General features: G+C 42.8%; 2 protein-coding genes across 5 annotated transcripts in view; both read left to right on the top strand.

Moving 5' to 3' along the window:
* The first annotated feature begins 142 nt into the window (after positions 1 to 142).
* timm13 (translocase of inner mitochondrial membrane 13) lies at positions 143 to 2,597 on the top strand. Its single transcript, XM_022226215.2, has 3 exons — positions 143 to 355; positions 696 to 764; positions 1,463 to 2,597. The coding sequence occupies exons 1-3, from the start codon at positions 239 to 241 to the stop codon at positions 1,559 to 1,561; spliced, it is 285 nt and encodes a 94-aa protein (XP_022081907.1). The 5' UTR covers positions 143 to 238; the 3' UTR covers positions 1,562 to 2,597.
* Positions 2,598 to 3,355: 758 nt separating this feature from the next.
* Positions 3,356 to 22,873, top strand: part of LOC110974415 (dynein axonemal heavy chain 5-like) — a 46,327-nt gene continuing 26,809 nt past the window's right edge. The window contains exons 1-33 of one of the 4 annotated variants that reach the window (XM_022226026.2): positions 3,356 to 3,634; positions 4,657 to 4,736; positions 5,336 to 5,356; positions 5,926 to 5,985; positions 7,566 to 7,658; positions 7,914 to 7,946; positions 8,388 to 8,450; positions 8,726 to 8,825; positions 8,934 to 9,175; positions 9,603 to 9,783; positions 10,171 to 10,430; positions 10,793 to 10,891; positions 11,203 to 11,384; positions 12,230 to 12,349; positions 12,752 to 12,953; positions 13,359 to 13,454; positions 13,803 to 14,066; positions 14,388 to 14,453; positions 14,612 to 14,841; positions 15,164 to 15,315; positions 16,034 to 16,241; positions 16,452 to 16,660; positions 17,001 to 17,263; positions 17,754 to 17,918; positions 18,094 to 18,216; positions 18,806 to 19,210; positions 19,574 to 19,692; positions 19,918 to 20,217; positions 20,645 to 20,885; positions 21,092 to 21,291; positions 21,557 to 21,710; positions 21,943 to 22,209; positions 22,455 to 22,802. In XM_022226026.2, coding sequence (XP_022081718.2) covers positions 3,502 to 3,634; positions 4,657 to 4,736; positions 5,336 to 5,356; positions 5,926 to 5,985; positions 7,566 to 7,658; positions 7,914 to 7,946; positions 8,388 to 8,450; positions 8,726 to 8,825; positions 8,934 to 9,175; positions 9,603 to 9,783; positions 10,171 to 10,430; positions 10,793 to 10,891; positions 11,203 to 11,384; positions 12,230 to 12,349; positions 12,752 to 12,953; positions 13,359 to 13,454; positions 13,803 to 14,066; positions 14,388 to 14,453; positions 14,612 to 14,841; positions 15,164 to 15,315; positions 16,034 to 16,241; positions 16,452 to 16,660; positions 17,001 to 17,263; positions 17,754 to 17,918; positions 18,094 to 18,216; positions 18,806 to 19,210; positions 19,574 to 19,692; positions 19,918 to 20,217; positions 20,645 to 20,885; positions 21,092 to 21,291; positions 21,557 to 21,710; positions 21,943 to 22,209; positions 22,455 to 22,802 — 5,679 coding nt within the window. In that variant the 5' untranslated portion in view covers positions 3,356 to 3,501. The remainder of the gene's footprint in view (positions 3,635 to 4,656; positions 4,737 to 5,335; positions 5,357 to 5,925; positions 5,986 to 7,565; positions 7,659 to 7,913; positions 7,947 to 8,387; positions 8,451 to 8,725; positions 8,826 to 8,933; positions 9,176 to 9,602; positions 9,784 to 10,170; positions 10,431 to 10,792; positions 10,892 to 11,202; positions 11,385 to 12,229; positions 12,350 to 12,751; positions 12,954 to 13,358; positions 13,455 to 13,802; positions 14,067 to 14,387; positions 14,454 to 14,611; positions 14,842 to 15,163; positions 15,316 to 16,033; positions 16,242 to 16,451; positions 16,661 to 17,000; positions 17,264 to 17,753; positions 17,919 to 18,093; positions 18,217 to 18,805; positions 19,211 to 19,573; positions 19,693 to 19,917; positions 20,218 to 20,644; positions 20,886 to 21,091; positions 21,292 to 21,556; positions 21,711 to 21,942; positions 22,210 to 22,454; positions 22,803 to 22,873) is intronic. The other 3 variants (XM_022226027.2, XM_022226028.2, XM_022226030.2) reach the window with 3 other exon arrangements.

Below are 22,873 nucleotides of genomic sequence, written 5' to 3'. Positions count from 1 at the left end.
TAATAGAAAAAGTTATATAGTGACCTCAGCACTTGACAAAAGCGAACCTTTACCCAGAGCTACCTGTTCACCGTGAAGCCCCGCCTTGGTTGAAAATAAGTCCAGGGCTGTATGCAGCAGCTAGTCTTATCGGTACGATAGGGGGCGTCCCACACTCTGTACAGAATTCACGTGTGCGCACAGTCTTGCCACGGCGTTCAGACAGGAGTTGGGAGTTTAAAAACTTGCAGTCTCCAAAATGGACTCGTTTTCATCGCAGCCGTCTGGAGGAAAACTTGATAGTGCACAAAGGGGGCAGATTATGGAGCAAGTTAAGACGCAGATTGCATTAGCAAATGCTCAGGAACTCCTTCAGGTTTGTACACATCCAAGGTTACAACTTACATCATCATGTTGCGCGTTTATTACTTTTACATCCAAAGTAGTTTATTCCCGACACTTACAGTTGTCAGAGGTACAATTTTCACGAGACATAATTATGATCACTTCTGTGTATAAGTGGACTGCCAATTTATCAACAGTAAAGATGTTAAATGATAAATGCGTCTATCATTAACTAGCTGTGGACGTTCCAAATCACCAGATTTCATCAGCTGATTAATTTAGTGACAATCATATTAAAAATTATTGTTAGTTTTTTTACGAGGTAAAGTTAGGCCTAAATATGGATTTCCCATTTCATTTGCACTTAACAGAGAATGACAGACAAGTGTTTCAAGAAGTGTGTTAGCAAGCCTGGTACTTCGTTAGATTCCTCTGAACAGGTAAATGTGTGTAAATGCATTGCCGTTATTCTTTTAAGTTAGAACATACAGTTAGCATGGTTAGTGCCATTGAAGTTGAATTCAATTCAAGTCAAATTTGAATAAAATCTGGTACACTGAGTTATCTGAATGTACATAAACATAGCAATTTGAATTTCCCACACTTAAGGCACTGTTGTCAGACCCCTTGCGTTAAGGCGGAGTTGGAGGCTATTCTTTGTTATTTTAATTTAATTACAATGAATGCACAAAAGGTTTACTTGAGTCTATCCCAAAGGAAAAAAGAAATGCCCTCTAATGTGACGTCATACGCAGGGGGTCTATACCTTTGATTCAGGGCAAGCCTTTGCATATCGACCACCATCTCTGGAATGGACTGGTTCCTTTGTGACCTTTTTATCCATCAGAAACAGTGTATTACTGCGAGGCATCTCTCATGCAACTAAGCAAAAGTTTACCCTGACTCACGAGGTCTGGCAATAGTGTCTTTAGTATGGAGAATTCAAATTGTTTGGTTTACATGAAATTAAAGAACTCAGTGTACCAGATTTTATTCAAATTTAACTCGCAAAAGGCTTAGTCTGTGCACTGCACAATCTGGCTAAAAGTCAGGAAACTGGTGAAGATTCAATGAAAGTTTCCATCAGCGGAGTCAAAAGGAAATATGTAATGGCTATCAGTGCCTTTTTTCTGTGCAGAAATGCCTAGCGTTTTGCATGGACAGATACATGGACGCCTGGAACACCGTCTCAAGGACATACAACCAGCGGTTACAGAGGGAGCATAGCAAGATGTGATGATAGGCGTGGCTCTCCCTTGGCTACAGGTAGTCTTCCCGTGATACCTCACCAGAGCAGCACCACCTGGTAGATAGGCACAGATAGAAAAATGAAGCCTCATTCAAATCGACAGGCTGTGGCTGTGATTAGTACACATGTCTATGGGAAATAACCGCAGCTGCTAAGCAGTAGCCTCCATTGGCTTACATGTTATTTCTAGCGACAGTTGCAAGTTTCGGACACAACCTTCAGGCTTCTGTGAGAAATGGATAAATTAGGCATAATACAATCTGTGTTCAATACGGCAAGAAATTGTTGGGGTCAAGGTTGATTTTTTTGTGCTTATAATTCAATTTAAGACAGGTTTATTTGTATGGAATGTTACCCATGCATTTGTGACAAAATCAAACTGATTCAGATTCAGATTGAAATAAAAGCTGTGTCAAGTAAAAACAAGTCAATCACATTTAGGCACAGACTAAAACTTTTTAAAGTAATGTATAACATATACAGTGTATGATCTTGTGGATTATTTGCTTTATGTTAGTGACATACAGGGAGTATGTAATTATTCATATTGAACCCCTGATGTTGGCCATGCACATTGCCCAATCCTGTGCAGAATCACCCCAAGCCTAAACCTGACCCCCACCCCACCCCAAAGGAAGTTGAGAGCCCTGAACAAGTCTGAGAAGTTAAAGCTAAAGTTAAAGAAACATTGATTTAAGCAAAGTTGTATGCTCAGAAGCACCATGAAGCCAATGTGAGCCATGACAGATTTATTGAAATAATGAAGGATTGGTTCCAACATAAAGCAAAATATTACATTGTAATTCAGTTTATTAGTTTTTTAAAGAGAATTTAGAGTGTCTTTCTTCAGAGATTGAACCGAAGTTATCCATTTTCCTTAAGAATGTACACTGTTCCTGTGAACTGTGATGTACGTGTATTTACCTCAGAATGGCTTTTTTATGGAATTCATTCAACGTATTTTATTCTGAATACTAAATATTCATTCAGAATAGTGTGTTAAATCGCAGTTCACAAGACACAATATGATTCAATTGTCTTCATTGGTGTCCAGTTTTCGATAAGCTGTGGAGAAACTCACGATGCAATTTTTCCTGGCAGACAACTGTTTTCCTTCTGTGATTTTTGGGAAACACGCGAGGGCGCTGTTCTGGATGCAATTAATTAAAATAATCTGTAGTGAAAACGCATCAGAGAACCGGTGTTACTCGAAAAAAAGTTTTTCTTCCTTTCTATTTCCCCTGTTAAAAATCAGTCATGCGTTCAGTTTTTAATAAAATAACTCCGCACAATTCCTACATATTGCTTCTGCGCCACCTACTTTGCTGGCATCCCTCAGGGGGTCATTGAACAACCGACATAAAAATCAAAATAACATTTTTCGCCGTTTTATTGAAAAAAATAAGCAATTGAATTAATCGCATATCAACGAACTTATTTCTCGCTAATTTTAGTTAAACGCGTCGCGGGGGGGGGAGTACACCTGTCACACCCGCAACTTCAATCGCGTACCGACAGATTGTGCGCTGAGTTCCGCTGCTATGGCGACAGACAAGCTCGCCAGAAATTCTGTCCGCCATGTTGTGTTCATCCGCCACATTGCGCACCAATAATTTGACATTTCGTCGGCATTTAAGGTCTACATATCATTTCAATATTTCAATTAAATTATGTTTCTCAGAAATAAAAGTCAGTCATTCAGAAAATGCTGAGTTAAAGCAGCAACTTCATCAGTTTTCAGTGCCCTATATACCGCGGAATAATCTCAATCACTTAATTGATTGGTAAACAACAGTGAAACTGCAGGGACGGGTAATGTAAACTTTGCTCCACGGGAAGATATCTTGTGTAAATTCTCTTCCTGAAAGTATCAAATTCTAAGGTTTGTGTGGCTGGGATCTTCCTGGAACGATCCTAGTCTGTGACAAATGGAGAATGGCGAAGCAGACAAGGCGGAAAATGCCGTTGCAGATGGAGGTCCAGGCGAGAAAGAAGCCAGCAAACCGGACTCGCCGAAGCCTGATCAGGAGGTTGCGCCGCCGTTGATTACCACATCAAAACGTAAGGTCGACACCGAAACCAACACTCACTTTGGCGAAGAATATGAAAAGCATGCGCAACCTTGTTTCTGTGTTACAGAGGGATTAGACTGAGTGAGGGTGGGAGACTGCCAGGGCTGGCCGACCGCCGGGCAAGTTGAATCATACTGGGGGATACTGGCTCATGCAAGTTGCAGTCAGCGGTGACGGTGGGGGGACGGAGTTCCACAGGGGAGGCCATAATGACAACACTAATTTTTCCCTTAAAATGTTACAGGTCTAGGCCCTAACACTACCACCAGAAAGTGAAAACGTCCTATAAAGTGAAACTTAGTCAAGAAAATTCTAAAGCCTTTGCTTAGCCTTCTTAGAAAACAGGTTGTTCAAACAAGTCTCATACTGCTACGAGGTTTGTGCATAGAACTAGAACTGTTCCTTGCTCTATGGTATGTGCACAGGGGCGTCAAGTGTCACCTCTGAAAAGGGGTGTTGGTGCAGTATCAAGTATTTCCCTATCTGAAACTCTTTCTAGGAGTGTGTGACACTGCTCAATCAATGTCATGGCCTATGACAAAATGCCCACTCTGGCTCTTTCTTAATTTTTGAAGCCCACATTTAAAAAATAGAAAGTTATTGTGAAGCAAATTTTAAATCTTGCCAACAGTTGTGAAGTTGACTCCCTGTAGATTATGCATTACTTGGCAGGGGCGGATCCAGGGATTTTTGGGGGGTAGGAGGGTCAGGCCAGAGATTGTTATAAGTGTCTCATTACATGACGTACATTGTTTACAATGAGATTGGTGCACTTCAGTTATTTTTATTAGTGTCTCCAATTTTTAATTTAAAATAAAAATTTTTTTAAAGCAGGTTTTTCCCGTATCCCCCCCCCCCGATTAGCACCTGCATGGTGTCTAAATATATTGATGCCGTTCACCTTTTGCAAATGTAACGACATGTTCTGTCCTCGACAGATGCTTGCAAATTGCATGAGGGCCTGTGTGTGTTGCTTTTTAACTTTGTCCTATTCAAATTCCACATTTTTAGCCGAAGAAAAGAAAGATGAGCCAAAGAAGAAAGCGGTTGAGGGGGCTACAGAGAAGCGTAGACGTGGCCCACCACCTCCTGTAAGACGACATAAATCATAGTTATTTTTTTTACTAGCGAGCACTCACTACATGAATTGTTAACAGTGATCACATGCACACGTGGTCTGTTTATCTATCCACTATGTATTTGTCAGAAAGTGTGAAACTCTTTTTTGACTTTATTGTAAGCAGTGTTCATTTTTGGAACAGTACAAATTAAGTGAAATTGCTCCAAAGTGAGTTAATGTAAAAAATTCTATTTTTGGTTTTCTTTTCTACCTACTCTTCCTTTATGTAATACATACGTAGACTTATTAAGTAGACCCACCGTCATTTGTCAGTCGTGCAGAAAAAAAAATCAAAAGTCTACGAACCCTCCAAAAAAAGTTCCACATTTGCTCAAAATAATGTCGCACCTACCACACGCATGGTCCCCACCACATTTTATCAACACGTTTTTGAGTCGTTTCTCCTTGTTGGACAAGTCCTGTTAATAAATCTTTTTGCGAACTTTCATCACGGCTGAATTGGTTGTACCTTATTTTATGATAAGAACTTGTTTCTGATGAAAGAGTTGCAGTGTATGTTTTGATTTCCCACATTTAACCACACCAACTGTAATCTTGTTCTTGCACTAGCTTTCACAGAAAGGGCCTTCGGTAAGTGCTAGTTATGACTGATATTGTTTGATCAGGTGTCTGCACCACTAACAGAATTGTTGATAGTCTAGTTTTCAGTGTTGGATGATACAGTTGAAGAAGAGTCTTAACAGTGTGTTTAAGTATGCTCAGAAAACAGCAGCATGTGCAAGCGTTGCGGAAAAGGGTCTTGCATGAAATTGTCCCGTAGATATATGTTACTAAAGCTGACAAAACTGGTGTAGAGTTATTACTTGTTTTGTGAAATGTTTTTCTGTTGGATGGTACATGTAGGGTTCACATTTTCAGCTTACATTGCGGTACTACTGTGTCCACTGTGTCACAAATTCAGAATGTTGGCACATTTTTACCTCAAGGAAACACAAGCCAAAATGCATACATTTCAATATTTTGTCTTATAATCAAGGTCTCGTGAAAGTGCATAACTGTCATGACAGAAATTCTCAGTCTCGAAGTACTGATTGCAGTAGAAGCTAGCAAAACGCATGCATCGTCACCGGAAATTGCTTTGGCCAATGTGACTAAACTTGCCACTGTGTTTTGCCCGGTGAATGCATTATTCCTTTCAGGTGACCATCGGTCGAGCAGGGCTGGATGCTCCAAGTGATCAAACACGATCCCGTCGAGTTGTATGTTCCATTAAAACACATTTGTCTGGCCATTTCATGCAGTGTGATCATACGCATTCAAAGGCATGCAAGCAAACAGCATATAGCATGTGCTCTGTCCACCATTCCATACGATGTACGGTGTAGATTTTTTCCAAGCATTGAGTAGAATAGATTAAAAGACTAGAGAGCACAAACCCCTTATTCTACTTTGATTATTGTCACTGGCAGTTAAAGAGAGAAAAAACAGATTTTATTTCTTTAATCAGTGTTCAACTGGAAACATCTTTTGAAATGTTAAAGAATTAAGGTAAACATCAAAGCTGTGACCTCTACAATATTGGGAGTGGCAAAGTCATTGCGATTGGAGTAACTATTGCTGCAGGAGGTTGTAAAGCAAAGGCTTCTTTTCCGGGATCCTACTTTCAAAAGGCTTCAACATACACCAATGTTATCAAATTCCATGCGGGTTTTCTCTCAATATACTTCTTGGGTGTGGTTTTGCCAATTCGTGCACATTCATCCCATTGTACGTCATGCATTCCATGAGGTGGAGAGTCCATTCCATGATACATAAATTAACCCCCTTCCTTTTTATTTACAGCTAGAAGTAATGAAATGCCTTCGGTATATGTGCACTGATCGCTAGCAAGGTGTCGTATTCATAATATTTTGGGATGTAGCAGATAGTGCCATTTACCAATGGAGGTCAACATTGCAGTACCTTGAAATTGAAACCATAACAAAAGTGAAATAATTTGACGGCAGGATTATCTTAACATTGGATAATTTTATGCCAAGGAACAGGAGCGTAACAGTATTGTACACATACACTGAATTCCCACTTAGTCAATCAAATTTATCTATTAACTACATGTACAATGTAGGTTCCGTAGAATGAGCATCATTTTGTAGCGTCAGTTGAGTACATCTGCAGTATTGCTGTAGACTTTTGTAGACCTTAGTTTTAGTTAGTTTTTAGCACCGTAGTGCAGCAGTAGATGCTTTCCTTGAATTGCAGTGACTGTAGATGAGGTAAATATTCTTTGCACAAATGTGAGTTCTCGGTGGAGGTGAGGAGTTTCCAGCTACAAATAGGCAGAATCAGAGAGAGGAGTTATAAATAGAACTGCTTTGTCTTGCTCTGCAAAGTAACAGCTCTCGTCTGTCGCAGACTGTTTGATCTTCCAAGCTGGCTGGCATGGACTCTAACAATGCTTTGTTAACAAACAGAAGTTGGGCAGTTGTTCTCAATTTACTAGAGAGTATCACGTTTTGTCAACATTACCCAGAACTGTGTCTCATAATTGTTTTAAGTGTAATGTTACACTAGCTGTGGAAATCTTAAACAGAACAACATAGTTTTTAACCTTCCAAATCCTTCCAGAAGAAAGTCACAATTCAGATTTCTGGCCTCTTGTATAAAATTTACTTTCAAGACGTCAGCAGCAACATATGCATGGCACAGTCAGAGACACAGAGAAAAATGAAAGACGAGCTCAGATGAGATGCCAATATCCTAAACCTGGGGATACACAGCAGTCAGTCTGGACCATTCCTTTTCTACGCTCACCCGGTTTACTGTCTTTCTTTCTCTCTAGTCTGTGGCCAAGAAGAATGTGGTCATGTCGACGGAAGCCATGAAGGAGATGGCCAAGCAGGCTAAGGCAAACCGTGATGAGAGGAGGACTGCGGTAGGTCTTTCTGAAAGAAATTTCTCTACTAAATTTAAAAAAGCTGCGTGCAGAATGTATTGGACTTTTTACTTTGTATTGCTGCCTAAATTGAAAACATTCTACTCATGGAGAAAATTTTCTCTTACATTATGAAAATGTGCAGTCCTATAAAAAACGATTTGCTGATTTATTACCTCGTGTAAAAAAGTTTGGAATTATTTAATTCTTGTAACCGTGTATTGATAATTCACTCTTCTTGTCTGTTACCTACAGATGGATTCCAGACATCAGTTTCTCTTTGGCAAGGTAATTAGGAGTGATCTACCGGACCATGAATCAATACGGACGTTTCACAGTAGTGCGCCTCCAAGAGTTTGCAATGTGTGGCCAATCACAATGTGCGTTTGGAAATGGTCGGCAAATTTCACGCATTGTCATTGGCCAACGCATTGAAAACTCTTGGAGGCACGCTATTATGAATCACCCGGATTGACCAACCTGAAATCTGTATAAGAAACATTGTTTGCCCTTCCTTTCTTTGGCAAACTGAACATGAGCTACCAACAGCTGGTGTTGTTTCTGACCAGGTCTGGTGTGCTGTATAACTCTAGGGGGTAATTGTCGTGTTTTGTACCAGCAATCAAAGCAGGTTTCAATGTCACCCTTGATCAAGGATAGCATATGATATATGCTACTCGTATTACCTGTGACTGTCATGTGTTTCTCCCACTGAATTTATTCTTGCAGCTCGCTGAAGCCATCGGCATCGAGATCACCCAAGTGGAGGATTATCTCCTCAGTGATGACAAGGTATACTCTGTAAGAAGAAATCCTGAAGAGTAGTTAGGTGACCTGCTAAAAAATACTAGATCATTAATCAAAGCATTTGTTCCTTGATGACTTGAGCATGAGGAGGCCTTGTACTGAAACCTTAACCTGTATTGATTAGAAATCTTTGTCAAAGTGTCCTTCAAGTGTCTTCAGATGCTCCTTTTTCTTCAGAATTTCCTCTTGTTGTCAGCCTGTATTATATAAGTGCTTTTTAAAAATTTCTTAACTGTGTTGGTTTTCTCTACTTTTATCAGTTCGATCTGATTGAGGATTTCTTTTCCAACAATGGTCCTCGTAAGCTGATGTTCTACTACCAGGAAGCAGCCTCCAGAGATACATTGTATTCCAGAACAGGTATGTAGCTAACCTCCACGCAGGACAGGTACGCTTCACTCAGTAACAGAAGAAGTCTTTCAGTAGCGTTGCTGTGTACTCACAGATAAAATGATTTCTCGCTGACAGACACCTCCAGCATTGCTACTCATCAGCCCTTGCAGAAGCGCCTCTTCCTGACCACAGGCACCTCCGAGGGTCTGAACGGCATGTGCTACTTCTTCATCCGCACCACCTCCAAGCCCTTGACCGTCCAGAACGTAGCCCAGGAGGTCAACTTTGGCATGATGGATGCCTCGGGCGGCAAGATCCTCGATGGACTGCAGACTCTCTTGAAAAAAGTCATGGTGCCAGCACTGAAAACTCAAGACGTGAGCTGTTTACTTCAGTTATTCTGGCGTTTTGAACTTGCATTTTGACTACAAGAAAGGACTCAAGGAATTAAATTTAGAAGCATCCAGATTTTTATGAAATTGATTTCTTTGTCCTTATCTTCTTTCAAACTCTGCTGTCTCCTGGCGATTTTAATGACCAAAACTAACGGACAGTGAATAGGTAGAGATAAACGAGAGCTAATTTTCAGTTTACATACAGACCCATCAATTTTGATACCTCTGTTCATAATTTTTCCAAAATGAGTAGAAATTAAAAAATTGAAACTGAAACGTGGACCATGTTGTTGATTTTCTTGCCAGCTTTAAATTGCCATACTCACTGGTGATACATTTTCCAGTGGCTCACAAGTCCAAAGGTTAGATTTTTGTGACAGGGTAAGAATAGGAATCCTCTTTTTCCCAGAGCTGGGGAGAAATCAAAGACAACGGGCAGATATCAGACTTCCTGGACCAGCTGGATCGCTTCATCAATAGTCTGTCCATCGCCAAGGGCAACATGGAAGGCAAGGTTCAGTTGTGTGAACATGAGCACCTGGAATCCATGCTGGATTCACTTAAGACGGCCAGCGACTTCCAGCAGGCTGGTAAGAAAATCTTTTAGGAATTTTATAGCGGACAGTAGGAATGTGAAGAAACCTTAAGTCCCAAAATTTGAAGGAGGAATGTTTATATAACTTTCATAGAAGGTATCATCACTTGTGTTACACACACTGTGTGTTGTGTACAGTTTTCAACAATGTTAGTTGCAGTGCTTCCAAAATTCACGACAAATATTTTAGAAAGTAATATTTCATTATTTTAGAAAGTAAGTTTTCATTTAGAGTTATATTTGCTCCATTTTGGGCAGAATGTGCTTACCTTTTTGCTTAGTCTCCTTCACAATTAATGTATGTATCCTTTAAAAATATGCAAAGCCAACTTGAATGGATTCTGGAATTTGATTATTCAATCAATTTTTTGGTTGTCCAAAGCTTCCGTTCCTGATACTGTGGAGAAACTAGAGGAACTGATCCTTCAGTGGGCCAAGCAGATCGAGCAGGTCCTGGCCCAGAGCGAGCAGATGCGTAAGGAGGCTGACGACATCGGGCCGGCGGCTGAGCTCGACCACTGGAAGAAGCGCATGGCCAAGTTCAACAGCCTCCTGGAGCAGATCAAGAGTCCCCGCTGCAAGGCCGTGGTGGGGGTGCTGCACGCCGCCAAGTCCAAGGTGCTCAAGCATTGGAAGGAACTGGTGAGTATTTCTCCTTTCACGCTGTTCCCAGGAAAAATCCTGGAAAAAGGCTTGGAAAGGCCTGAAAGAGTCCTGGAAACTTTAATAGGGGGAAAAGGGTGTCCTGGAATCTTGTTTTTAGAGGGAAAGAGTCATGACCATGTCATAGAAACCAAAACCAGCACACAAATGTATGGGAAGTAGCCACAGCCAAGAGTCACTGGCTTCCATTTATTCGTGTGCTATTGGCAGCTGTAGCCATAACTTTTGGACAGGCTTTTGGTAATTGGTACATTGCCACAGAACTGGTAATTTGATTACACAGCTCAGCGTAGATCTTTTTCCAGCTCTAACTCACGTTGTTTTGTTCTATCCCTCTTCAGGACATACGTATTACAGATGCAGCCAATGAAGCCAAGGACAACGTTAAATATCTGTACACCTTGGACAAGTTCTTTGGACCTCTTGTCAAGTGTGATCCAGTAAGTAGCTGTGCCAAGTTGGAGATGTATTGTCAGCGTTTGATACAGTCATTGAGGAACACCTGCTTATTGTTTATGCTTAGTGATTTCGGCAGCTTCATTCTTCAATGCTTTTATTTGTGGCTAAATTGATTTAGAGGACGTTGATAGGTTTCTCATGTTGGGTTCTTACTCAGCTGTTATAGATCATGGGTATGGATTTTAAATTTAAAAAGAAAAATGATGAAATCTTCAGCAAGTTGTATATCTTTGAACAGGAATGAATGCTTTCTAGTTCAAAGGTTACAATTCTGTATTTTGGTTCCCTTCAGTGCGTCATGGTGGAGCACATTCCAAGTCTGATGAACGCCATCCGTATGATCCACAGCATATCCCGCTACTACAACACCTCCGAGAGGATGACCTCGCTCTTCGTCAAGGTGACCAATCAGATGATCACCACCTGCAAGGCTTACATCAACCGTGACGCCAGCAAGATATGGGAGCTGGAGAGGTAAGACCATGTATGTCTGAATCACTTGGCTGTAGCTGGCAGCAGAGCATCAAGTGAAGAGTTCTCTCATTGGGCAGCCGTCTTGCTTTTCTGCCATTCAAAGCGATGTAACCAAACTGAGGCTGGAAGGGAAAATAGTCTGTTCCCTTTTATCAATATGTGAAGTTGTATTACTTTCGCCAGAGGGGCTACATGGAATTAGACAAACATGGCAGCATCATGATACAGGTCTGTAGGAGTAGCTTGCTTAGTGGCTAAGTTCATTTTCCAATATACAGGTGTGTTCTGGCTAGCCGTAGCCTAATAACTGAAACATGGTATGAGATCGTCACATCAAGGCTGTGCAGGAATAATTGTAATGTAGCCACAGTGCCAGTGAGGTGGTTTTTAAGGTGCATGCATGCTGGTTGTAGTGGCTAGTATCAAGCATTGTACATTACTGATCATCATCTGAGTGTATGCTGTTCAGCTGAGGTCTGTCTTGTCTTTGATACGGCCTATATTCTCTTGCATGATTTCCTGTGGACTTCCAAATCCTGTTTAAACTATTCGGCCATGTAATGAAATATCCATTTGATCTGCAGGCTGTTGACTTGTTCAGATCTCTGTTGGGGGGGGGTGTCCAACCTACCCATTTTAAAGCCATTCTTTTATTAAAGGTGTTACATTAAATTTCATTCAGTTTCCTTAATTTTGAGCAAAAATAGAAGAAGATACTAGGCAGCATATAGACTTCAGAGCTGAGAGTAACAGGTGCATGGAAGATGTAAATTGATGACAATTCCAGAATTTTGAGTTGTGAACTTGAAGATTGACTTAGGTGTTCTTGCCTTTGGTGGTCGCAGATCTGATCTGCTGAAGAGACTGAACGACTGCATCTATCTGAATGAGGAGTATCAGAAGTGCTTCCACAAGACCAAGGAGAAGCTGAAGGAGACACCGGAGGAGAGGCAGTTTGAGTTCAGGTGAGTTGCCCTTGCTCTCTTCCCCCTCTGTGTATGTCTGGGGGAGCTCTGTGTAGCTGGGAACTGTTTAACTCACAAGGCTGCACTGCATGTGAAGTCATTCTCTAATGATTTAGTAAGGCTACATTGGATATTAGTGAAGAACAACAGGGCCCAATATCATGGTCGTGCCAAGCACATGGTTTTTATGCTTAGAGGGGCTCCTGTGTATTACCTGGAGACAGTAAGCATGGCAAAAGGCACGTTTACTTCGGAGGAAATATTTGCTTAACTAATTGATAACTCTATACATGTGCAAGCATTAACTCAACCATGCCATGAAATAGTGCTTGGGGCTGTAGTTACTTGTGGGCCACAGATTTTTGATGTTTTCAACTGGAAGCTGTTTTCCTGTGTTCACAGTGAGAACTACATCTTTGGCAAATTTGACACCTTCTGCAAGCGCCTTGAACGCATCGCCGACATGGTTAACACCATGGAGAGCATGAGCTCTTTGGGAGAGGTCAAGATTGAAGGCATCGAGTCCATCTTCATCCGCTTCCAGGGCATCACCAGCACCTACAAGAAGAAGAGCTACGATGTCCTCGACCACCGTAAAGGAGAAGTGAGTTCAGTAGCAGAGTGTACATCGGATGGACCTGTGTTGGGTACTGAAAGAAAATGTAAATAGGGACATTAATCCGCCTTGAGCATAAGCACCCCCTCGTTGGTTGAAAAGAGCCATGTTGGTTGGGAGTGTTCATTTTGCTGGTAGCAACACACCTGTGAGGCGTGAATTTAATAGTCCTTTGTGAACCAGCCAAGTACAGTTTTGACCAAAGGAGCCTCCATTTCTAGGAAAATGGTGCTCTCTCTTGGTGCAGCTTGGGGCTCATAGCAGCAAAAACCAGCTACATTCAGGACACCCTAAAGGAACTACATTTTTACCTGTTAAACTGTTCTGATATTTTTCACAGTAATATTTTGTAGATTGTCATCTTCAGCCTCGTCCTTTTTTTTTCCCCTGCAGTTTGACATTGACTACTTGGAGTTCAGGTCCCAGATGGACAGCGTACATGCCCAACTACAAGGCTTCGTGGACTCCTGGTTTGATAAACCCCTAACTGTAAGTCTACAGTCACTGGAGTTAAAAAACACTGAAACCACTTAACTGACCCTCCATTCACTTCATAATTCAATTTTCAGTTGAAGCTCTAACGTATACATTTACACATATCAAGACCTCTTCAGACCATCGCAAGACCAACACAAGACCTCCAGTCTGAATTTAAGTCACAAGCTATTCAAATCAAATGCAACAAAAGCGTTCCTTTGTCATTGTCCACCCTGTTACTTGTGACAGGTCTTATGAATGTCTTGTGATGTCTCGACTACAACATTTGACATTGAACCTGTGAAAGATACTATTGTGAGGTTTTGGTTTGTCAATGATTTGACCCATCTCAACCAACAGACCGACAAGGCCCTGGACCTCCTCACCAAGTTTGAGAAGATCTCCAGCTCCCACTTGAACCTGACGGACAAGTACATGAAGGTGCTGACCAACTACGGCCGCGACCTGGAGACCGTCCGCAAGCTCTACCAGAAGGGGAAGGATGACCCGCCGGTGATCCGCAACATGCCGCCGGTGGCCGGCAAGATCAGCTGGGCACGGCAGCTGTACCGGAAGATCGACACGCCCATGAGAGCCTTCAAGAAGAAGCCGGAGATTCTTAGGGTGGGTGCCGGATGGCTTGCTCCTAAGAGCTTAGAAGTGAGGGGTCCTTGATGCTGATGGTATATGTTGGAATGATGGGTGTGAAAGCAAACCTTGCATTCCTAAGACAGCAGTGCTGTGTCAGGTCTTGATTTAATGTGCACCGAAGCATTCATAGTCAACCCTTAGTTTTGTTTTAAACCTTTCAGATTTCATTGCCAAACACTTAATAATTAATAAGTCATATAGTGTTCGGCTGATATGAAACCCTGTATTGTTTCTGTCCTTTTGTTTTGTTTTCATGTTCAATTTTTTTTCCGTATCGTTCATGTCTACCTGCAGACTCAAGAAGCAAAAAAGATCATTCGAAACTTCAACAAGATGGCTGCAGTGCTGTTGGAGTACGAGGTAAAAAAATCTTTCATTCAACAATGAAATTTGTCAGGAATGAAAACCCAACCTACACAATGGCCTCAGCAAGAAACAAATCAGACATGAAAGAATCACTTAAAAAAATAAAACCTCATCAATGAATAACGATCCTCCCTATTTGTACTTTGTTCCAGCTTCTGTACCACCGAGGCTGGTTCCGCGCCGTAGACACCATCCGCTCTGGCCTGAACTCTTCTCTGCTGGTGCGGCACCCGGAGACCAAGGAGCTCTTTGTGAACTTTGATCCCCAGGTCCTGGAGCTGATCACTGAGGCCAAGTACCTCAGCAAGATGAACCTAGAGATCCCCGAGGCTGCCGGAGTGCTGATTCTCAAGGAATCTGAGATCAAGGCCAACTACATCGCGTAAGAGTTGCTTGCCCAAATCATGACCTTAGTTTCAGGTCCATTCTTCTTGATGCTGCATTGTTGAAGCTGATATTTAACTCCTTTTACAAAAGTAGATAACTGTTATTGTTAAAGGGACATAGTTCAGAGGAAATCAACTGGATTAGCCAAGATGTGACAAACTCAATCCATGTGATCCTTCGGGTAGGATTTGAACCTAAGTCATCTGCAGAAAGCCCCACTACTCCAGTCTGACTGTCCTTATGACCCATTGTTCTGGCTTTTTTGCAGTAACTTAGAGAGAATCATTGAGAGCTTTGAATGTTGTTGCTCCTAACAGGCTTGTTGAGCTGCTGCAGGAGTATGACCGTATCGTGGCCACCATCCCCAACCTGGTGCTGCCACTGATGTCTCCCTTCAGACGTCGCGTAGAGGATGCCCTTAAGCCTGGCCTGACCAGCCTCAACTGGACCTCTCTGAGCCTGGATCAATGTAAGCAACTGCTGCCTTGGGAAGTTACAATTTTTTCAAATTGACAATCACATTGCCATAGATATAGTTAACTGTCAAACTCTGTGCTTTCTTTCACAGATTTCCGTTACTGAATACCGCGACAAGCATAACCAACCTTTAAACCTTTAAATTAACTTTGCAGTTTCTGATAACACTACATAGATTTTATATTTTTGTTACTTTTCCCATTACAATCAGTTGATTTGATAGGTATTTTCTGTAAAGTTTTTCAGCTCTTCAGAAAAAACTTCAGTATTTATTTCCTCATGTATCAAAATTAACTAGCCATCAACAAGTGCTGGTCAATACTTGTGCCAATTCGTCATAGCCATCAACAAGTGCTGGTCAATACTTGTGCCAATTCGTCATAGCCATCAACAAGTGCTGGTCAATACTTGTGCCAATTCGTCATAGCCATCAACAAGTGCTGGTCAATACTTGTGCCAATTCGTCATAGCCATCAACAAGTGCTGGTCAATACTTGTGGCAATTCGTCATAGCCGTCAACAAATGCTGGTCAATACTTGTGGCAATTTGTCATAGCCATCAACAAATGCTGGTCAATACTTGTGGCAATTCGTCATAGCCGTCAACAAATGCTGGTCAATACTTGTGCCAATTCGTCATAGCCATCAACAAGTGCTGGTCAATACTTGTGCCAATTCGTCATACCATTGTCTCCCTCTTTACCTTCCAGATATCTCCAGTACCTACAAGGAGCTGGGTTTCCTAGAGCACTTGACCAAGCAGATCTCGGATTTACTGGACTGCCGTATTGACCAGGTCCTGAAGGACATGTCCTGCACGGCTCTCTGTGCCTTGCCCGAATCAGAGCCTACCTCCACCAAGGACTTCTTGGCCAGCACGGAGAAGACCTGCAAGGAGGCTTGTGAGCAGCTGTCAAGGTATAATACAGATGTACACTCTAATGCAAGATCGATAAACACTAACACATTCTCTCTGGAATCTTTGAAATTCTGATTGAAGCGTAATCTAACAAAAAAGAGAAAACAAGTTTAACCTCTGTCGTAGGCAATTATGTATTGCAATACATGGCAGTGTTGTTGATGAATCCAAGAAAGTTGAAATTTTAACTCACTTTGTTTGGGAACCAGACAAAGTCAGGCTGTGGAGAAGGCCGTTCAGGACCTGGTGGACATCCTCAAGAACAACCTGAAAGAAAGTGAGCGTCGCAATCTGTACGACCACTACCCATGCCTGACCCCGGACTCCAAGCACAAACGCTGTCTAGAATGCCTGCCTTGTTGCTTCTCTACCATGGTGGGAAGCTTCAGCCAGAGGAACACCGATGCTCTCATCAAGTGTAAGCTCCAAAACCCTGTTTCCACTTAATTTTGCAACAGGTAGTTGGAAGAATTTCAATTCAGTGATTATGTCTTTTTCCAAATTGCACTGTAGGTGTGTAAGTGCGTTGTCAGACTTAGACGATGAAGAACCTGCGTTGTCGGTGTGTTTCTGGGATGTTGGTATAGTTTTTGCTACTGTTGATGGAAGTCAAAGTCCCATTTTCATTTCAGCTACACAGTATTACATGCAGAGCTTTATAGGTTTAAGTATATCTTGCAGGCTGACAATGTCTCACGTGACCACCTGTCATAAATTAGCCCGTTATCTGTATCTACCTGTGTGTCTATCCACTTCAGGCACCCGTCTGTCACTGGATGCCATCAAGCGTCGACTCCAGACCTCCACCAACAAGTACACCCACGGGGCCCAGGAGAACGAAGATGCCAAAGTTCCGCTCTTCACCGCCGACATTGTGCTGGCCATCCCCTCTATCGTCCTGCGGCCCAGCCTGGACGATGTCCAGCAGACGGTCAACAAGGCTGTGCAGGTTATCCTGAGGATGGCCCAAGATATCCCACTGTGGTCCCACACCGTCATCAGCCAGAAGGCTGCGATAAAGGTGAGATTGGCCAGAAATAGTTTGCTGGTTCGTGTGACACATTTAGTACAACATACCGTCGTGTCAGTGCTAAAAGTTCCTTTGTGAAAAATTGCATTAAAAGGTCATTATTGAAAAATACTATTTTTAAATGTGAAATCGAGCAAGAAAATTTCTTGACTCCCAGAAAGCTACTTTAATAAATAAAAGTAAAACAAATGTAGTCTGTTTCAATACAAGATTTCTTTCATACACAGAGCAAGGCCCCAAGAGTACTTTCAAATATTATATTTTTGCTGTAATGACCTCTCAGCACTGACACTGACCAGATGATACTTAGCACTCCACATTACTGAACAGCAATATACAGTTGTGTCTTACCATACCTCCAGAAGAGCGGCATTGTATTTTCTTTTGTTCCTGCAATGTAGCACCCATGTAAACTCAACACTTACAGGGCCGCTTTGAACAAATTACCGGCCAAACTGACAGTTTTTCTCGTTTTCTGTAGGAGATGGAAGAGGCCAAAGATGACAAGGATACAGACAAGGTCCCCAGTATGTTGGCTGTCGCTCAGAAACCTCTCTACAAGGTTATCAGTGAGCACAAGGATGTCCTGAAGGTGGTGATAACGCTGAACAACATCATCGGCAACAGCAAGTCCGAGTGCCAAGAGGTGATTCAGACCTCAATCAAATCTGAGACTGATAATTTCCTCTTTGTTCTCGCAAATCACCAGTCACTGCACATTTACCACACACAGTTCAGCACCCGTTGAAAGCACATCTACTTTAAACTCGCACACGATTCCGTTGAAGGTATTTGAGTCTAATTTATATCCCATCTGTTAGGTCCTGGACAGCTTCAAGGAGTTCAGCGAGTTGTGGAATGAGGAACCTGATGACAAAGTGACTGAGTTTATGGCAGGCAAGCCCCTGCTGTCTGAGATCGAAGCTCAGATCAAGTATTACCAGGTGAGATAAGATTTAATGGTCAGTTGTTAGTCTAAACAGAGCCACATTCCTACCAAACAAAATAATGCAGCCGAATTTAGTAACGGTGCCATTAAGCGTCTACCCACTGGGTAGTGTTTAATAGAAAGCTTTATTAAACAGCTGCTGTGGTAAGCTATTGTTGATTTACTGACGTTCTTTAGCAAGCATTCTGGTGTCCAAAGCTTTCAGACTAAAACAGCTTCAATTGACACATTTATTTCCTCACCAAAATGAGAAATGTAAGCATAGAATACGCAATAAATAAATAAAAGTAAATGAATCAGATGATGCAATCGCCAAAAAGGTGTCAAGGCTGAAAATGTTAATACATATGGAGGATCTTCTAGATCCCCAGGCTTGTGACATGCCTTGGACTAACAGAAAACAGGAACAAGAGCTCACAGACAGCTGGAAACTTTCTAATGAATTAGAACAGTGTGCACATGTATTGAGAAGGATTAATAACAAACATGCCCCCCAAAATAAAAATGAGATGCAAGCTTCATTTGAACTTTTACAAGAGGGCAACATAATCCAGAGAGTTGGGGTGCGCTTTTTTATTGATTAGCGACTTGAGGTAACCATCGAAGAGAGTCCGGCTAGCTACCGAGTGGGCTCGGTCATCTGCCTGACGGAGAAACTCAAAGAGGCCTTGATAGCTGAGACCAAAGCCTGGAAGTGGGCCTTTGGTAAGGCCCTGAATGCCAAGGCCTCGGCCGACATGACTGACATCTTCGACTTCATCGAGAACCTCCAGAAGCGCCTGGCCCGTCCCATCAACGACCTAGATGACGTGCGGGGGGCCATGGCGGCCCTGGGGGAGGTGCGGGAGTCAGAGATCCGCATCGATATGACCATCGGACCCATCGAGGAGTCTTTCGCCATGCTGAACCGATATGAGCTGCTGTTCCAGGACGGGAATGCTGAGAAGGTGGACAGTCTGTCATACAGCTGGAAGAATCTCAATGGCCAGGTTTGTGTTTCAAGCTCTCCCTTTCCTTGTCTTCCTACTTCTCCTCCCCAAAATTAAAAACTGAAAAATGCCACCCAGCTTGCAGTCACAAAAAACCTCAGCATGGTTGACTTTTATCCACTCACTGTTAAACAGTGTTGTATTTTAGTCCATTACAAGTCCATCACAAGTTAATCAGTCTTGAGCCAATTTAGAAGCTTTTTAAATGAGCTGCGACAAAAACATTCTTTAGTCATTCTTCACCCTGTTACTTACAACTGGACTTGTGAATGGACACGTGATGGACTTGAATACAGCATTGCTGTCAAACACGTTCCAGCTGTATATTTGACCAACCTCGTTAATTTGTTCACCTGTCAACAGATGCAACAGGTGCAGATGACTTTGCTGAAGATCCAGCCAGGCTTCAAGGCCAACCTGCTGAGCTTAGTAGAAGACTACCAGACAGAGGTCACCAACTTTGTGGACGACTACACTGACAAGTGAGGACACACTTTCACATTTTCTGAAATAATTTTTGTTCATTCTATATCAATTATTTTATTGTCTGGTCTTTTTTTCAAAAGCCTTGCCAATCATTGGAGTTTCTATGAAGTCAGAAAAAAATCTTGCTGTCTGCTGAAACCAATGATCACAGTAGTGCACTCTTTCATTTAAATGAAACGGTTCCCTCCAAGAATGAAAAAGCTGAGCTTTTAATCTGCCAGGGGTCCAATGGTCCTGGGCATCGCACCCAGCGAGGCTAGCGACCGGCTGCAGCTCTTCCAGGCCCGCTTTGACGAGATCTGGCGCAAGTACATCACCTACTCAGGTGGGGAGGAGCTCTTTGGCCTGGCAGTGACCGAGTACCCGGACATCCAGCGCATCAAGCGAGAGCTGGCCCTGCTGCAGAAGCTCTACCAGCTCTACAATGCCGTCATTGACAACGTCAACGGCTACTACGACATCCCCTGGGTGGATGTTGATATCGAGAAGATAAACCAGGAACTATTGGACTTTCAAAACAAGTAAGAGTTTTGGATCTGTCCTCAGAAAAGGGATCTGTATCAGTTGTAAAGAGTGTCGATGTATCCGGGAAGCCTTATGCAGCGTCCCTGTTAGGTGATAAATAATTATTTTTATATGTCAGCAATTTCTGCAGATTGGCCCAAATACCAACTCATTTGGCACAGATTTTAAAAAGCCAGTACCTGGAAGCTACTTGGAAGCACATTTATTGGCCTAGCAAGATAGGGAATCAGATTTTACAAGAAAATGATATTACAGCTTGAAATTGCCCTTGATGTTACAGCGGTTAGCCTGTCTTTTGTCAAGCAATTCTTGTATTTCTTGCCTGAAATGTTCCTCAAATGTACTGCTGTTTTATTTTTCTCCTGCTGCCTGTACTTTCCCTCGAATGATCCAACATTGACCTCCGTCTCTGCCCCTTTCCAGGTGCCGCAAGCTCCCTAAGGCCCTGAAGGAGTGGCAGGCCTTCCTGGAGCTCAAGAAGAAGATTGATGACTTCAGCGAGTGCTGCCCGCTGTTGGAGATGATGGCCAGCAAGGCCATGATGACCAGGCACTGGGACCGCATTGCCACCTGCACCAAGCACACCTTTGACGTGGAGTCGGACACCTTCCTCCTGAGGAACATCATGATGGCCCCCTTGCTGGAGAACAAGGAGGATATTGAGGTACCCTAAAAAAACCTGAATATTGATGTGCTCTTTAGCATTGCTGGTTCTTTTTTGAAGGGTTTGACGGCTTAAACCTTCTAGTACCGCACTTTTGCCTTTCCAAAATCGCTGGTCTCAAAATGAGGAATTGATATAAAATGAATGAATCACAGGACACCATCTTATTAGTTGTTTTGGGTCTTCTTTGAATTGCTGTCTTCCAGGATATCTGCATCTCAGCTGTCAAGGAGCGCGACATCGAGGCCAAACTGAAGCAAGTCATCAATGACTGGAGCGTTCAGGATTTCCAGTTCTCTCCATTCAAGTCCCGCGGGGAACTCCTGTTGAAGGGAGACTCCACCGGTGAAATCATCTCCCTGATGGAGGACAGCTTGATGGTCCTGGGCTCACTCATGAGTAACCGGTGAGTGGTTTGATTACTACTAAGTTTCAGATTGGTAGAGTTTGCTGCTCAGCATGCTCATGAGTTTTCAGAGTTTACCTCCTGGTGTTGGGAGCATTTCGCTTCTTGCTGTTGAGTTGATTATTAAGCCCATTGTGCATGATAGATCACCAGATCCAACACCCGCAGTGTCTTGTGCATTGTAGATTTGTTCTCAAAGCTGCATGGTATCTCAAATTGTCTTTAAAATAGCTAATTGATTGATGGGCAAATCCACTTCCAACAGGTACAATGCCCCCTTCAAGCCTGAGATTCAGAAATGGGTGCATAAGCTATCCAACACCACGGAGATCATTGAGAACTGGATGTTGGTGCAGAACCTGTGGATCTACCTGGAGGCTGTGTTTGTGGGCGGAGACATTGCCAAGCAGCTACCCCAGGTAAAGAAGATGAAATTATTGGGGAACTATTCAAACTCACCAACTTTGATTTTAAACCCCAAAGATGGGCACTTTGCCCTTCCTTATCTGTTTTCCTATCTCCTCGAACAAAAGTCAACAAGTTACAGTCAGACACTAAAATGAAGATGTTTATATGTATTCTCTTAACCACTTCTACCGACAAACCTCCAGTCTTTGATTGTAACCAGTTATCTTCCCCCTTTGCCAACAGGAAGCTAAACGCTTCACCAACATTGACAAGTCCTGGGTGAAGATCATGCAGACATCCCACGAGAACTCCAACGTGGTCCAGTGCTGCACCAGCGATGACACCCTGGGCCAGCTCCTCCCCCATCTCCTGGAGCAGCTGGAGATCTGCCAGAAGTCCCTGACTGGCTACCTTGAGAAGAAGAGGCTCATCTTCCCCAGGTTCTTCTTTGTGTCGGACCCTGCCTTGCTGGAGATTCTTGGCCAGGCCTCTGACTCTCACACCATCCAGGTGAGTAGCTGGTTGATATTTGAGTAATGTAGACTTTGTTCTATTACACACAACACAAAGAAACGTGTGGTGTGTGGACAGTACAAACACATAAGCACAGACATACGATGTTGTGGACGCTGCTGTAAAGTTTAAAAAATAAACACTTACTGATAACCTATTTATTTTCAAAAAAAAAATATTGATCTTTTTCGCGTGAATTTTCTTCTTGATTTAATTTTTCATTCTCCTTACTCTTTACCCAGAACCACCTTGAGGGCCTGTTTGACAACATCAAGTCGGCAGAATTCCATGACAAGGTCTACGACCAGATCCTGGCGGTCAGCTCCCGGGAGAGCGAGAAGATCGACCTGATCAAGCCGGTCATGGCCCAGGGCAACGTGGAGCTGTGGCTGGGCGAGCTGATGAAGACCACCTTCAAGTCCATCCACAGCATCATCCGCACGGCCAGTGTGGCCATCAGCGACAAGGAGAACTTCAAGATGATTGAGTTTCAAAACACCTACCCAGCCCAGGTCGGCCTGCTGGGCCTTCAGATGCTGTGGACCAGGGACAGCGAGGAGGCACTGAAGAACGCTCGCTCAGACAAAAAGGTAAGCAGATTCTTGGAATTTTTTCAGCTTGACCCATACTTTTTGTAAATTGACTGAAGAGAATTTAACGG

This window comes from Acanthaster planci, linkage group LG15, assembly GCF_054643075.1.
Source record: "Acanthaster planci isolate LZ-2023a linkage group LG15, COTS_SCS, whole genome shotgun sequence".
In the NCBI taxonomy this organism is placed as follows: domain Eukaryota; kingdom Metazoa; phylum Echinodermata; class Asteroidea; order Valvatida; family Acanthasteridae; genus Acanthaster; species Acanthaster planci.
Note: the sequence above shows the minus strand (reverse complement) of the source record. Positions and strands in the feature narration are given on the sequence as shown.